This window comes from Anomaloglossus baeobatrachus, chromosome 3 (genome assembly GCF_048569485.1).
Source record: "Anomaloglossus baeobatrachus isolate aAnoBae1 chromosome 3, aAnoBae1.hap1, whole genome shotgun sequence".
Lineage (NCBI taxonomy): Eukaryota > Metazoa > Chordata > Amphibia > Anura > Aromobatidae > Anomaloglossus > Anomaloglossus baeobatrachus.
Window position 1 is genome coordinate 472997472 of NC_134355.1, and position 13982 is coordinate 473011453.

Below are 13982 nucleotides of genomic sequence, written 5' to 3' on the forward strand. Positions count from 1 at the left end.
AAAACATTAAAATCCCCTCCCCAGTATTAGAAAAAAAAACGAAATCTCTTTCACTTGGTTTGGTGGGTCCACTGATAATCGAGATTTAAATTTACCATTGTTACCTATAATTTCTATTCTGAAAAGATCGCTTTGTTCTATATGCCGTATGGTTGACTTAATGAGATAATTGATTAATTGCTGATGTGACCCCTTAGATAACGACATTGAACTGTAAAGTAATTATTTCACCCAGGCACATTGCTGGTTGTGCTGTTGCATTTCACGGTTTTAGTGGCTCGCTAAAAAAGCAAAACCAGATGCCATCTATTAAAATATGTATGAGCTACTGTGTAGCTAAAGCTTCCTTACTCCTCAACACAAAAAGATTATGTACAATTTTATCCTGTTCAGCCAGAGACAACAAAATAGTCATCAATAATTCACAGGTCGGTCAAGCTGATGTGAAAAAAAAAATCCCTGGCAAGGCAACTTATTCACAGATACAAAAGCCTCGGGTCGAAATTCTTTCAGGGGATTTTAAGCAAAGATTAATCAAGAGTGTAGGAAAGATGACAAGCAAAAAGACGCCTCCGCAGAAGCAAGCCGACGGCTCCCTATTCCTGCTCTCGGGTAAAGTCTTCCATTTGGCCAGACTGGGTGTGGATGGAGATATGTGAGTGGTTTGGTGACTGTGAGTAAAACTTGAGCAGCAATCAAAGAGGATTAGTTTTTGATTTCACACCTTAGTGAAAATAATCTGCTCCAATGACATATACATCACCTAGCAATGGTCTCCAATGACTCCGGAGGCCTTTCATTAATAAGTTTGTGAGATCCTGCCCAGAAAAGGTTATTTAGCAACGGATTTATATTAACTGTGCTTCATTACTATCTGTATACAAGGTATAAAAAAAGAGGAATAGTACTAAGGGTGCTAAAGCTAATACATAAAATAGCACTTTTAGGCTGCCTTCTCCTTTTGACCCTACCTAAAGTGTAAAGGAAATATTAATGGAATCCAAGATATATTCTGAAAAGCAGCAGTTTGTGAACTTGTACCTAAAGTACAAGAGTGACATTATCCTACAGTCATTGCGGAGTGCTGCTGTCGGTCACAGATATTACCGACATGACGTTGTTTAAGTATGACCCATTTTCATGGCATTGTTAAGTGTTTTACGTTTCGGTGGAGACATCTATGCAATGTCCCAATGCAAAACTTTATTTTTGTGTACATTTGGTGGTATTTAATAATTTGCTAAAATATACACATGATGATAATGTGTCCTTAAAGCAAAGGTTGGTGTATTCTGTGATCATATGTAATAAATACTGTCAATTTACATTTATTTATTTATTGCTTAAAAATAGTTGGAAAGTATATACATTAGGGTATGTACACATGCTAAGTATTCGCAGCAGCCATGTCTGCAACAAAAACGTGTCTTTTGACAGGAAAAACATGCATATTTGCCACCTTTTTTAATACGTTTTTTCCTATTCATTAGAATGGGTGAAAAACAGTGTAAAAATGCTGATAGTATGGACATGATGCAGATTTATACTGGCTTCAAATCGGCAAGGAAAAAAATCTCATTCACTTTGCTGGGACTGTAAAATGCTTTACTTTTCAAGGCAAAATCTACAGGGGAAAAAAAGCGGGAGATACATGGCAAAAATGTGCCGTGTGAACAGTACCTTTACATAGTAAATTAACATTTTATTATTTGTTTGGGGCAACTTTTTATAAATAACAGCAATACAAATAAATTCTTGTAGATAACCATTTTTGACACAAGGTTTAAACTGAACCTTTAAAATGAAGAACACTTTTTAGGCAAAATAGAGATCGTATATTTGCTCTTAAGTTGTGAAAATATATTATTATTATTATTATTATTAATAATAATAATTAATTACTATTATATTATTAGACAGGGATCATATATTTGCTCTTAAGTTGTGTAGATGTATTATTATTATTATTATTATTATTATTAATAATAATAATAATTAATTACTATTATATTATTAGACAGGGATCATATATTTGCTCTTAAGTTGTGTAGATGTATTATTATTATTATTATTATTATTATTAATAATAATAATAATTCATTACTATTATATTATTAGACAGGTATCATATATTTGCTCTTAAGTTGTGTAGATGTATTATTATTATTATTATTATTATTATTAATAATAATTACTATCATATAGGGATGATATATTTGCTCTTAAGTTGTGTATATAATAATAATATTATTAGTATTGATATTATTATTAATAATTAATTACTATTATATTATTATATAGGGATCATATGTTTACTCTTAAGTTGTGATGATATATCATTATTATTATTATTATTATTTTTTCCAAACGCTTTTTATTGATTTTTCAAATTTGTAAAAACATGACAAATATCATTGCAAAAGAAGAACATTCGTCTGACAAAATGTGACATAGAAGTGGGTGATACCCCAATTTGGAGTTCCATGCTGCTGTTCGATTTAAGATAGTATACATTAACATTAAACCAAAACAGAGGTAATGAAATATAACATATGCAATACAATTCGTTAAATCTCTGTGTCGTCCCTGAATGATTTCAATTTTGCTAGCGTACCTTGGTATTCCCAACCGTCTCGTCTCCCCCTCCCTCCAGAGCCCCCTCCTAGGTGATTCTCAGTTTACCCAGGCTGTTCTGGATATCGCTCAGGATATACCACTCCGAGTGAACAAAAGGTGCCATCAGGTTAATTATTTCTCCCTGTGTGAATTGGCTTTCAATAAAATGTCTCCATCTCCCAAAAAACTTGTCTGTTAACCCATCTTTATTCCTCTCTGCTTCTAGTTTTTCCAACTTCAGAAGGTTGTGTAGTTCACCCATAACCTCCTTTATGGATGGGCCCTCCCTTTGAATCCAGTGTTTTAAGATGCAATGCTTAGCTATCATGGCTATGTCATGCGTTATTGCGTATTTCCTCTTTACCTGCATGCTCGGTCCTCCTCCTACTCTAGTCCGGGGGATGTCAGTGGTGGCTGGGCCCGACTCCGTACCCTGGTGAGGTCAATTAATATGGCTTCAGTGGGGCTGATTAAAGTTTATATTTGTCGTGACGCCACCTGTGGTTTGCGGCTATTAAGCCACCGCTGCTGTATGGGGCCTCCGGGGCTGATGGAATGGCAGCTTGGATGGTCCTGCTCCCCACAGGTGGAGCCGTGCCCCGGGGACACTGTTGGTGCTTGTGAGTGTCGATGTAGTTGCGGTGTAATGCAGGGCCGACAGGGTGGTGAAAGGACCGGACACAAACAACAGTCTCTTTACCTTCTCCTCTTTTACTGTGCAAACGGTTAGTCCTGGGAGACCGTTACAGGTGGTAGAGGGCTCCGGCCGGCCTGGAAGTAGCTGGGGTCGTCTCTTTGGCCAGTCGAGTATGAGGCCTACTCCCTGCTCTTTCTTTGCTGTTATAGGACCCTGCACTTTGGGTTAGCAATGGCCCTCTTGCTGCTGGGACCGGTGGTTCGTCCCTCTCCCTGTGTGGTAGGCTGCGCAGGCCCTCTCTGGTGCTTCTCTACTGGAGTCCACACCGGGCCCTGGTGGTGCAGCTGTACCTTCAGGTTTCTTATGGGCCAGGTGCTTGAAGCTCTCCTGCCCTTAGCAACCACAGACTCTGATGTCTGATTCTCTCCTATGCCTCTCTGCCAATCCTGCTTCACTGGGCCAAGCTATTCCAGCTCCAGGCCCCAGTTCCACAGGACAGCACACTCTGCGTCTTCACTCTCTGGACTCTCTTCACAGACTGAACACTAACTCCTCCCTCAGGTCAGACTTGAGGAATGCTCCCTGGAACTCCAGGTTCAGAGCTCCCTCTGCTGGCCTGAGGGAGAAACTACGTTGGATGTTGGTACCTACTGGCCAATGATTTCCCCAATTACCTCCAGGCTCAGTATTAACCCTTTTGAGGGGGCAACACTGTTGTGGCGACCAGGTCCTGGGGCGCCACAAGTGGAAAATCCACACCATTAAGTCTAGATTGCTAAAAATTCCCATGTTGACTGGGCAAATAGTCTGACTTGGTTCCAGAACCTAACGATTGTCTCACATTCCCATAACCCATGCAGCATATCCGTTTTCTCTTTTGACACTTAGGACACTTAGGATACCTACCTGGTATGTTGAAACCCATAATGGCCATATGTAGAATTCTGAATTGAGTGTCTCTCCATCTCTCATTGGTAATATGTTTCCGCACTTGTACCCATCCTTTCAGTATGCCATCTACCACTTCTTGCCTTCCCAATTGTTTCCCCCACGCTGTTAAAGTCCGACTATCCTCCCGTGAAATAAGCACCCCCCTTAGCGATCGATAAATTTTAGAGACATTTACACATTGTTACATCACATTCCAGTAACTAATCAATCGAACTTCTATTCAGCTCTCTTCCAACCACACCAAGGTCTCCTATTATTCCATGTTTATTATTATTAATAATTAATTACTATTATATTATTATATAAGGATAATTTATTTGCTCTTAAGTTGTGTATATAATAATAATAATAACAATAGTATTAATTAATTACTTTTATGTTATTAGAAAAGTTGTGTAGATATGTCAATGGTTGGAAACCTTAGCATTTTGACTGTTAACAATCTTGATATATAATATTTTTTTAATTAATTTACTATAATTTAAAAAATGCAAATAAACTTTTCTTTTTTTATTTTGATCTTAAATAGCATATTTAAAATATATTCTATCCCATTGCATTTCATGACTCCATTACACCTGATACACAAATTTCTATGTTCCTACTGCAAATCGTAAGGCCAATATTTTCACTTTTTTAATTGTTGTTACGAGCTTTGTAAGTAAAAGTCTATTCTAACCATATAAAGCATAGTGTAGTTCTATTCTAGCCATAATGTTCTGATAATAATGGTCACTGATTTGCTGTCTACCTTAGATCAATGGATTACATACTGTGCATGCCACATTCACAGTTCATTTCTAAATTATTTGACTTTGCATGGATATTTTTGTCCTTTGATCCTTTTTTATCTGATTGAAGAGGAAAAGTTGACACTACACAAAATAATAGCATCAGTTGGGTTTTGGGGAACATCATCTTAGTTCTATATTGATGTTTTTGGATACAAAAGCTAAGAAATGAAATCTCAAATATTAACAGCATATCCATTTTCTGGATGGTGCATATAATAATGGCAGGTTATTCCACAGTATTCGGTTGCTTTTACACACCTCATTTTTAGGAAAAGCGCAGTTATTGCAGTTTGTTTTTTTTTGTTTTTTTTTTAAATGCTCTGGTTCTAGGTCAATAATGCAGCCAACATTTTAAATAAATAAAAAAATCTAAACTCCTTCCCAACCATACAATTTTTCATTTTTTTTTTAATTTTTATTTTCCATCCCTTCTTTCAAGAGTCAACACTTATTTTTCTGTCAGTGTTGCCTTATGAGGACTCATTTTTTTGGGAGGGACGTGATGTAGATTTGAATGGCACCATTGATTTTAACAATTTAGGGGAAAGCAGGGTCAAATTTGCAAGTGGGGAGAAATTGCAAAAAAAACACAAATACTCAATTTTTGGGGGGATGTTCTTTTTATGGCATTCATTGTGCTGTAAAACTAACTTGGCAGTATGAATCGTCAGGTCAATATACCGTAGGTTTTTTATATTTATATGGTAAAAAAAAAAGTTGGGAGTTTATAAAGGAAACAAAAATTATTTATTGCCATTTTCTGAGACACTTTCATTTTCTGCAGATGGAGTTGAGTGAGGACTTGTTTTTTCATGGCAACCTGACGTTTTTATTGGTACAATTTTGGAGTAGATGCGACAATTTGATAACTGTTAGTTGCAGCTACAATAAAATTGCAAGTCTAGAATTTCCTTTTTTTTCATTTCTAAGATCCTATCCCAATACTGTACGGAGTAGGTATAATAATAATAATAATATTATAATAATAATAATATAAGCTAACACCTCAAATTAGAAATGTGGTTTAGTTCTCCTGATTTAGCCATGTCTCTTACCTCATGGGCAGGGGATTTCAGCTTAGGTATCCATGGTTACAACCACGAGCAACTAACTATTATTACTATTTGAGTGACTGTAACCATGGATACCTAAGCTGTTCGACTCTGAAGAGCAATCTTTAGACAGATGAAACCAAGATCAACTTGTACCAAAATGATGGGAAGAAGAAAGTGTGGACAAGGCTTGGAAAGACTCATGATCCAAAGCATGGCATGGGCATGCATGGTTTCCAATGGCACTGGGTCACTAATGTTTATTGATGATATGACTGAAGACAGAAGCAGGTGAATTAATTCTGAGGTGTACAGGGCGATACTTTCTACTCAGATTCAATCAGATGCAGCAAGGATGATTGGATGGCGCATGACAGTACAGATGGAGAATGACCCAAAATATACTGCAAAAGAAACCCAGGAGTTTTTAAGGCAAAGAAGTGTAATATTCTGCAATGGCTGAAGTCAATCACTAGATTCCCCCCCCATGGAGCTGCATTTCACATGATTAAGACAATTTAAGGCAGAAAGACTCACAAACAAGGAGCAACTGAAGTCCGCTGCAGTGAAGGCCTGGCAAGGCAGCACAAAGGAGGAAAACCAGCGTTTGGTGATGTCCATGGCTTTCGTACTTCAGGTTCTCATTGCCTAAAGGATCCTCTACAAAGTATTAGAAATGAAAATTTTATTTATGGTAAAGTAAATTTATCCAATTACTTTTGAGTAGTAATAGACAGACTCGCAGATACCCGGGATCTGCGGGTCCAACCGAGTTTGAAAAAAATAACAGGTTCAGACACAGAATTGATCCCGGCTATCTGGCTGAACGCTGGTTCCCCTATGAGTCTATGGGGACCTGAATCATGTGCTTAAAAATGGTGATAGAAGGGATTGAAGGGTTGGAGCAACTTACCAGTTTCTGCGCAGCTGTAACGCTATTTACGGGGTTTCTTATTATCCTTCATGCATATGCAGTGCTTTCCCTGACCACCGGCAGCACCCACGTCTCTGATTGGTTGCAGTCAGACTGTGCCCCCACCCTGTGTGACAGCGTGTCTGACTACTTTCAATTAGAGACACTCTCTGTGTTTTTATTGGTGTAAAAATAAATAAATAACAAAAATTAGCATAGGGTCCCCCATATTATGATACCCAGCACAGATAATGCATGCGGCTACAGGCTGCAGCCCCCCCCCCCAGCCATGTGCTTATGTTGGCTCTGTATCAAAGTAAGACAGACCACATGCAACTTTGTTTTTAAATTATTTAAATAAATAATTTAAAAAAATACCATGCGGTCCACCCCAGTGTCAGGTTTCCGGGGTTTCCAGTTCTCTTTTGAAAGAGCTTGCCCTCGGTTAACATGGAGTTTACTGTTCTGTTGCCCTACTTCCTGTCCAGCTGCTTAAAAGGCCGCCTCTAAGCATAGTCCAGTGCCTGAGTATACTGCTTGCTGTGTGCTCCTGCCTTGCTGCTTCTAATTCCTGTTTACCTTTGGATCCTCCTGAAAGACTACCGACCGACTCTGGACCATACCCGGTTTCTTCAAGCTGTGCCCGGACTCCGTCTGCCGTCTTCGGTCAGCACTTCTGCCCGGTTCCTTCCGGTTCATAACCACTCTGGACTATCATCCCGTACGGACACTTCTGGACTTTACCGTTTGCCCCTTGTGTCCCGGCTGCTGCGCATTTAGGCCTTCCGGGGTGATTGCCGGACAGTCCCTGTATAGGGGTTCGCTCTGGTGGTCTCCCTGAGGGAGTCCGGTGCGTGGTCCCGGGAATTCCCTCCGCTCCGTTTCGGGAAGGTATTTCGTGTGTTTGTTCTGCTGTGTTTGTTCTGCTGTGTTTGTTCCGTTGTGTATCTACCGTGGTTACATATTATAAACATCTTGTACCAAGAACTCGTCTCTGGTTGTCATTGCCCTAACGCTATCGAAATCCTCAGAACATACAATAGTATTACACCCAGTTTTGATGCCCAGCCATGATATGAAGCCGACAGCTGGAAGCTGGTATTCTCAAGCTGGGGAGACCCATGGTTATTGGGCCCTCCCAGCCTAAACAAAGCAGCTTGCAGCTGCCCAGCATTGTCACATCCACTAGATGCAACAATCCCGGAATTTTACCTGGCTCATCCCAATTGCTTTGGTGCAATGCCAGTCGGGGTAATAAGGGGTTAATGATAGCTCACAGCTTCCACTAAGTCTTAGACTAGTAATGGGAGGCGTCTATGAGACCCCCCCCAATTACTATTATATGTAAGTATAAAGTAAATCACAAAAAAAATCCTATATTTGATATAAAATACATGCACCCTCTTTCAGCCCTTTATTAACACCCAAAACACCAAGATCTGACATAATCCACATGAGGTCCAACTACGATTCCAGCTCTGCTACATCTGAAGTGACAGTGCGCGGGTATAGAACATGACCACCTGCTGTGGGCTTCAGGCAGAGAATGCAATGATGACATCACTCAGGTTATTTGCGGTCACAGCTGGAGGTTTCCACGGTCCTCCACCTGTGACCGCAGGTAACCTGACCCCAGGTGACCTCATTGAACTGAGTGATCTCACCTTCTCTAGGCATACTTTCTCTTGGATAGATTATGTTTTTGGCACTATTGATTGGTGTAGCTATTCAGGTGAAGAAAGTGATGCACAGTCACCGAGGGATTTCAGACAACAGCCCGGTAATACTTATGCTCTTAATGGAACAGATCAAGCATAGGCCTCCTTGTAAACTTAATCCCTTTTTACTGACTCTTATAGGCCCCAATGATAGAATTCCTGATTAACTGGAATGTTTTGTAGCTGTACATGAAACTCCGAAAGACTTTAATTTCTTTTGTACTACACTTAAGACATATTTTAGAAATTCCCTGGCCTCTACTCTCTATTTCATATATAAAGAAAGTGACTCCCAGAGAGGGCATGGATATACTGTAGAGTCTAATTTAGGGGAGACAGAACATACATATACAGTTGAAACCAGAAGTTTACATAGACATCTAAATATACACATATGCATGTTTTTCTCACTATGTGACCTGAAATCAGAATAAACCTTTCCCGTTTTAGGTCAATTAAGATGACCAAAATTATTTATATTTGCCAAATGCCAGAATAATGAGAGAGAGAGAGAATGTTTTAAGGGATTTTTTATTATATATATTTTTTTATTGAAAATTTTAAACATTAGACAGTAAATAATATGATTAGCATTGCCATCAAAATATAATAACTATCTTTCCTCCAGTATGCAGACTGGGATAACATAGCTTGTAAATACACTATATTTATAATAAACTCCTTTATCGGCACTTGGGAAGATGAAAAACAAACATAACAGCCATCTCCGTTAAAAAGAAGAAAAAAATAAAAAGGGGAGGGGGCAGTTTTTTCACTTCGTCACTTAGTCACGTTCTCTCACAGTTTAACTATCTATTCGGAGTTCACCTAGGTTATTTTTTAGGTCTTCCATAATGTACCATGCAGTAGAGGTAAAAGGTTGCACCCTTTTTTATTTTTCCTCTTTATTGCAATATTTTACTACAAACTGTTTCCATTTTCATAGAAATCTACCGCCTGCGCTTCCTTATTTGTGAGTGTGTCGCCCTGCTCAGTCTCAATACAATGCTTAAGTCGAGCTATCAGTTCTGAGATAGAGGGGATAGAGTATATTATTCAACATTTAAGGATCAAGTTTTTGGACAGCAATAAAATAGTAAGCCAAAGTCTTGGAATACCTCTACTTATATTACTGTCTATATCAGAGTTTTCCCAGTAATGCAGAAGTGCTGCTTGAGGCGATAGGGGACACATAGAGCTCCAAAGCGTTTTTGCCAGATCCGAGACTGAACCCCAGAAGGAGTTTTAAGGCATTTTTATTACTTTCTGCAAAGTCAAAGTTTTACATACATTTCATTAGTATTTGGTACCATTGCCCTTAAACTGTATGACTTGGGTCAAACGTTTTGGATATCCTTCCACAAGCTTCTTAAAATAGTTGGTAGGAATTTGGGCCCATTCCTCCTGACAGAACTGGTGTAACTGAGCCATGTTTGTAGGTCGTCTAGTTTGCACTTGCGTTTTCAGCTGTGCACATATGTAGCGCCCCTGAAGCCATCAGGGAGCTACAAGGTACTGCATCCCCACCAGGATGCAGGGCCTACCCCCTAGGGACCAAGAAAACCAGTGCCAGTAACAACCAAACACTCCAGATAATCCCTGTTTTCCCCCAAAATCCCCCATAGACTGGTACCAGACTAGGGTCGGACCAATGGATAGCCGCCTAGAGGTGGAGCCAATCCAGTCCACTAGACGACCAGGTGGGAGGGGCAGACAGTGGACAGACAGAAGTCTAGCAGTGACAGTGAAAGAGAGAGGACAGACTGTCAGGAGTGAACAGTGACCTGAGGGCCCAGGCGGTTACTTGCTGGTGGAGTACTCCCGGAACTACGCACCAACGGGGTACAGAATCCTAGGTCAGGCAAACGCTCCAGGCAGACCTGATAAAATCTGCACAGTGAGGGGACCATCAAGGACCTCACTGACCTTGACATTCGGGACATAGTAGCAATGAGAGAACCGGAGACAGGACTCCAACCACACAGGGTTCACGCTATCGTCATACAGACTGCTGTAAGAGACAACCAGGAGGGGAGCTCCAGGAGCTCCAAGCCATGGGGACCCACCAACCAAAGAAAGGTGCAGGGGAAAGAAGCCACCAGGTCACTAAACCAGCACTGAGACAAGGGGGACCTGCAGTTGAGACCAGCCGGCCTCGGGTGACCAGTACCAGCTTTCAGTGAGTAAAAGAACCAGTTACACTGAAACCCCTTTTTTTGGCCTGCCTTCTTTCAGCACCCATCTGCATCACCTATCCGCAAGCAGGCCTGGCCCTGCTTGCTGAGGGCCTAACATCCAGGCTGCCACTAACATCAGGCCCGGTAGTGAAAACTGTCCAGCGGTGGCTCTATCCTCATAGCCGGAACACCGCAAGTGGCGTCACGTGTGAACATTATTCAAAATCCTTTGTAAATATCCCCCTTTTAAAAAGCACCCAGGGCACGGGACCGGGCAACAGTCACCAAAGTGACATTCCCCAGTTATACACCACCCGGGACCGAGTACCCAATAACCCTGGGTGACACACATGAATTTGCAATAGGATTAAGATCAGGGTTTTCTGATGGCCACTCCAAAACATTGACTTTGTTATCCTTAAGCTACTTTGTAACGAATTTGACAGTATACTTTGGGTCATTGTCTATTTAGAAGACCCATTTCCACCCAAGCTTTAAGTTCCTGGCTGTTTACATACAATTTTTAGAAAGTATATGTAAACTTCTGGTTTCAACTGTATATCTAACCCCACAGAGGCAAATAAAGTGAGGTGGTTGCAGTTTTACGGTCTTTGTGCACAACACACTGATACTAAGTCGAAGCGTAAGTTGTTTTATACTCTGTATTATTTTGAACTGGGGAATCAATCTTGCAAACTATTGGGTTTTATAGTACATCAACATAATATGTCTCATGCTATTCTCAAGGTCACAGTGATGAATGGCTCTATAGTAACGCCTTCAGAGGGTGTTAATCATTGTTTCCGAGCATATTATGACACTTTATACAAATCTTAGTGCCCTGTTAATATTGATTATTGCCTTTCATACTTGGCAGATTTACAATTCCCTACTCTAAGTAAGAGTCAGCAAACCTTTTTAGATGTTCAGACCACTCTAGAGGAAATTAGCATGGTCCTGAGTAATATTGCCACTAGTAAAGCACCAAGCCCAGAGGGGCTCCCACTAGAATTGTACGTTAGACATCAATGTGCTGTTTCTATTTGTCTTAGTTAAAACTGTTATTTGATGTTTTTCATGCTTGTCTCTGCTGCCATCTACTGGTCAGACCTTTCGGCTCCTCTGTGTCTTTTGCCCAGCCCATGGGAGTGTCTGATGACCCTCTTGCATCACATCCTGGGAGATTCTTTTCCAAAGCAGAGTCTGTGAGAATAACATCCCTTATTGGAGCTACTAGGAGCAAAGTCTTCTGACCACGTAGTAGCTTCAGAGGCAAGCATCACTGGAAGATTTCAATGCCAGGTACTTGGATTACTGCACTCTGCATGTCCTAACCTTTGGAGAAAATAAACCACCATTGTTTCATCTCAGCATGTGCATGTTTTCACTCTGGAGTGCTCAAGGTCCTGTCTGCCCCACCTATAGGAAAAACGAAGGTAAGACTCTCACAACCTCTCACAACTACGCACCTTCCATCGCCTTTAAGTGGGGACAGAACAGTCAGAAGACTGCTTAAGAGCCCAAAGCAAAAACTTCCTTGAGAGTCCAAATCAGTCAGAAGACTGCTTAAGAGCTCAATACCCCGGCTACAGATCCCTAAGAACCCTGTAACTTCCCATGTAATCTGCCTAGCAACAAGCCTTGTGCACTAGTCTGCCTGCACAGTGCATGCCTGGACAAGCCTAAGGGGAAGCTCTCCCATCTGCCACGTCCTGTGTCACCTCTGCCTGCATTGTAAAGGGACAGTTTATGCACCTGCTGTTTCTCTCTTGCTATACTCCTTCTATAGACTTGCAGTACATTATACCCCATTACTGCACATCGCTGCACTGCGAACCCCAAGTTTTACTAAAGACACCTTGGGAATCTCATCAGGGAGTCCTTGCAGAGCTGCACAACGATTTTTGGACCCCTATTCAAAAGTCAAGTTTCTTAAAGAGACAGTACACCTTATATAAAAATGGCCGAAAAAGACCTCGGACAGTTCCCCACTGCTGAAACAGAGCAAATACAACCTGATACTGTCCATTATGAAGCCCAGGAGGCAGAGCCCATGCTTTCAGCAGACCAAGTTGTCCGACCGAAGCGCTCTTCCAAACCCACGATAAAGGCCACTGAAAACTATCACACTATGAAAGATGAGCTATGTGAACACCTGGAAGAACAGTGGGAACGAGTCACCTATTACATGTCAAGACTTGAATCCTCATCAGGTGATGCCACATGCTTACTAGCCGCTCTGGAACGGCTGAACACAGCTCATGAAAGATACAAGAGACTGTCAACAAGGTACATTACCTTTCTAAAAGACTCTAAAATTGATGAAGCTCTTTCAGACCTGAGCAAGGCAGAAGAGGTAAACAAGGAAAGAGATGCCAAGGTGCAAGATGCCATAGACAAGGCCGAACACCGTATCTCTCACCAGCAAGAAACCAGATCACACCGATCAACCTCATCTAGACGTTCCTCTCGGTCATCCGGGTCATCATCCTCAAGAAGCTCCGCCCTGAGCGACAGGATACTAGAGGCCCGCATAAGAGCAGAGGAATCCAAGGTGAGACGTTCCTTCACAGAAAGAGAAGTAGCGGAAGAAGACAAAAGTGCAGAAGCGGAGGCTCGGATAAAGATTCTTCAGTCACAGATGGAAGAGGAAGTTGCGCTAGCTAAAGTGAGACTACTTGAGCAAGCATTGATCCAAGGTCCTGATCCAGCTGACTCGCCACCACTGGAAGCAGACAATCCAGTTGATCGCACAAGAGACTATGTACTGAATCAGTTACCTGTAGCAACCCCGGTTTGCAGTACCGTCCAAGCCGACAACACCGAAACCTCCAACTTACCTCTACCAGTGCCAGTGCCACCTAAAGCACCCAAGCAAATTAATAACAGTCACCAAAAGGTGCCCTCTCAAACACAGCCACCACAGCAAGATGGCAACCAAGTGTTTCCTGACCCACTTCCACAGCTCAAGCAGCGGTCATCAGAATCTACAGAGGCTAAACCACAGCTCAACCCTGCAGCAACGTCATTTTACCCGGGAACATCTCATCCATTCATGCCAGGCAGCCCATACGCCCCAGGGGCATCACGAGTCGTCGTGGCAACAAGTGGTGAGAAATCAGAT

General features: G+C 41.3%; 1 protein-coding gene across 2 annotated transcripts in view; it reads left to right on the forward strand.

Moving 5' to 3' along the window:
- The first annotated feature begins 414 nt into the window (after window positions 1–414).
- Window positions 415–13982, forward strand: part of KCNMB3 (potassium calcium-activated channel subfamily M regulatory beta subunit 3) — a 94733-nt gene continuing 81165 nt past the window's right edge. The window contains exon 1 of one of the 2 annotated variants that reach the window (XM_075338544.1): window positions 415–655. In XM_075338544.1, the coding sequence (XP_075194659.1) occupies window positions 552–655 (104 nt within the window). In that variant the 5' untranslated portion in view covers window positions 415–551. The remainder of the gene's footprint in view (window positions 656–13982) is intronic. The other variant, XM_075338545.1, reaches the window with a different exon arrangement.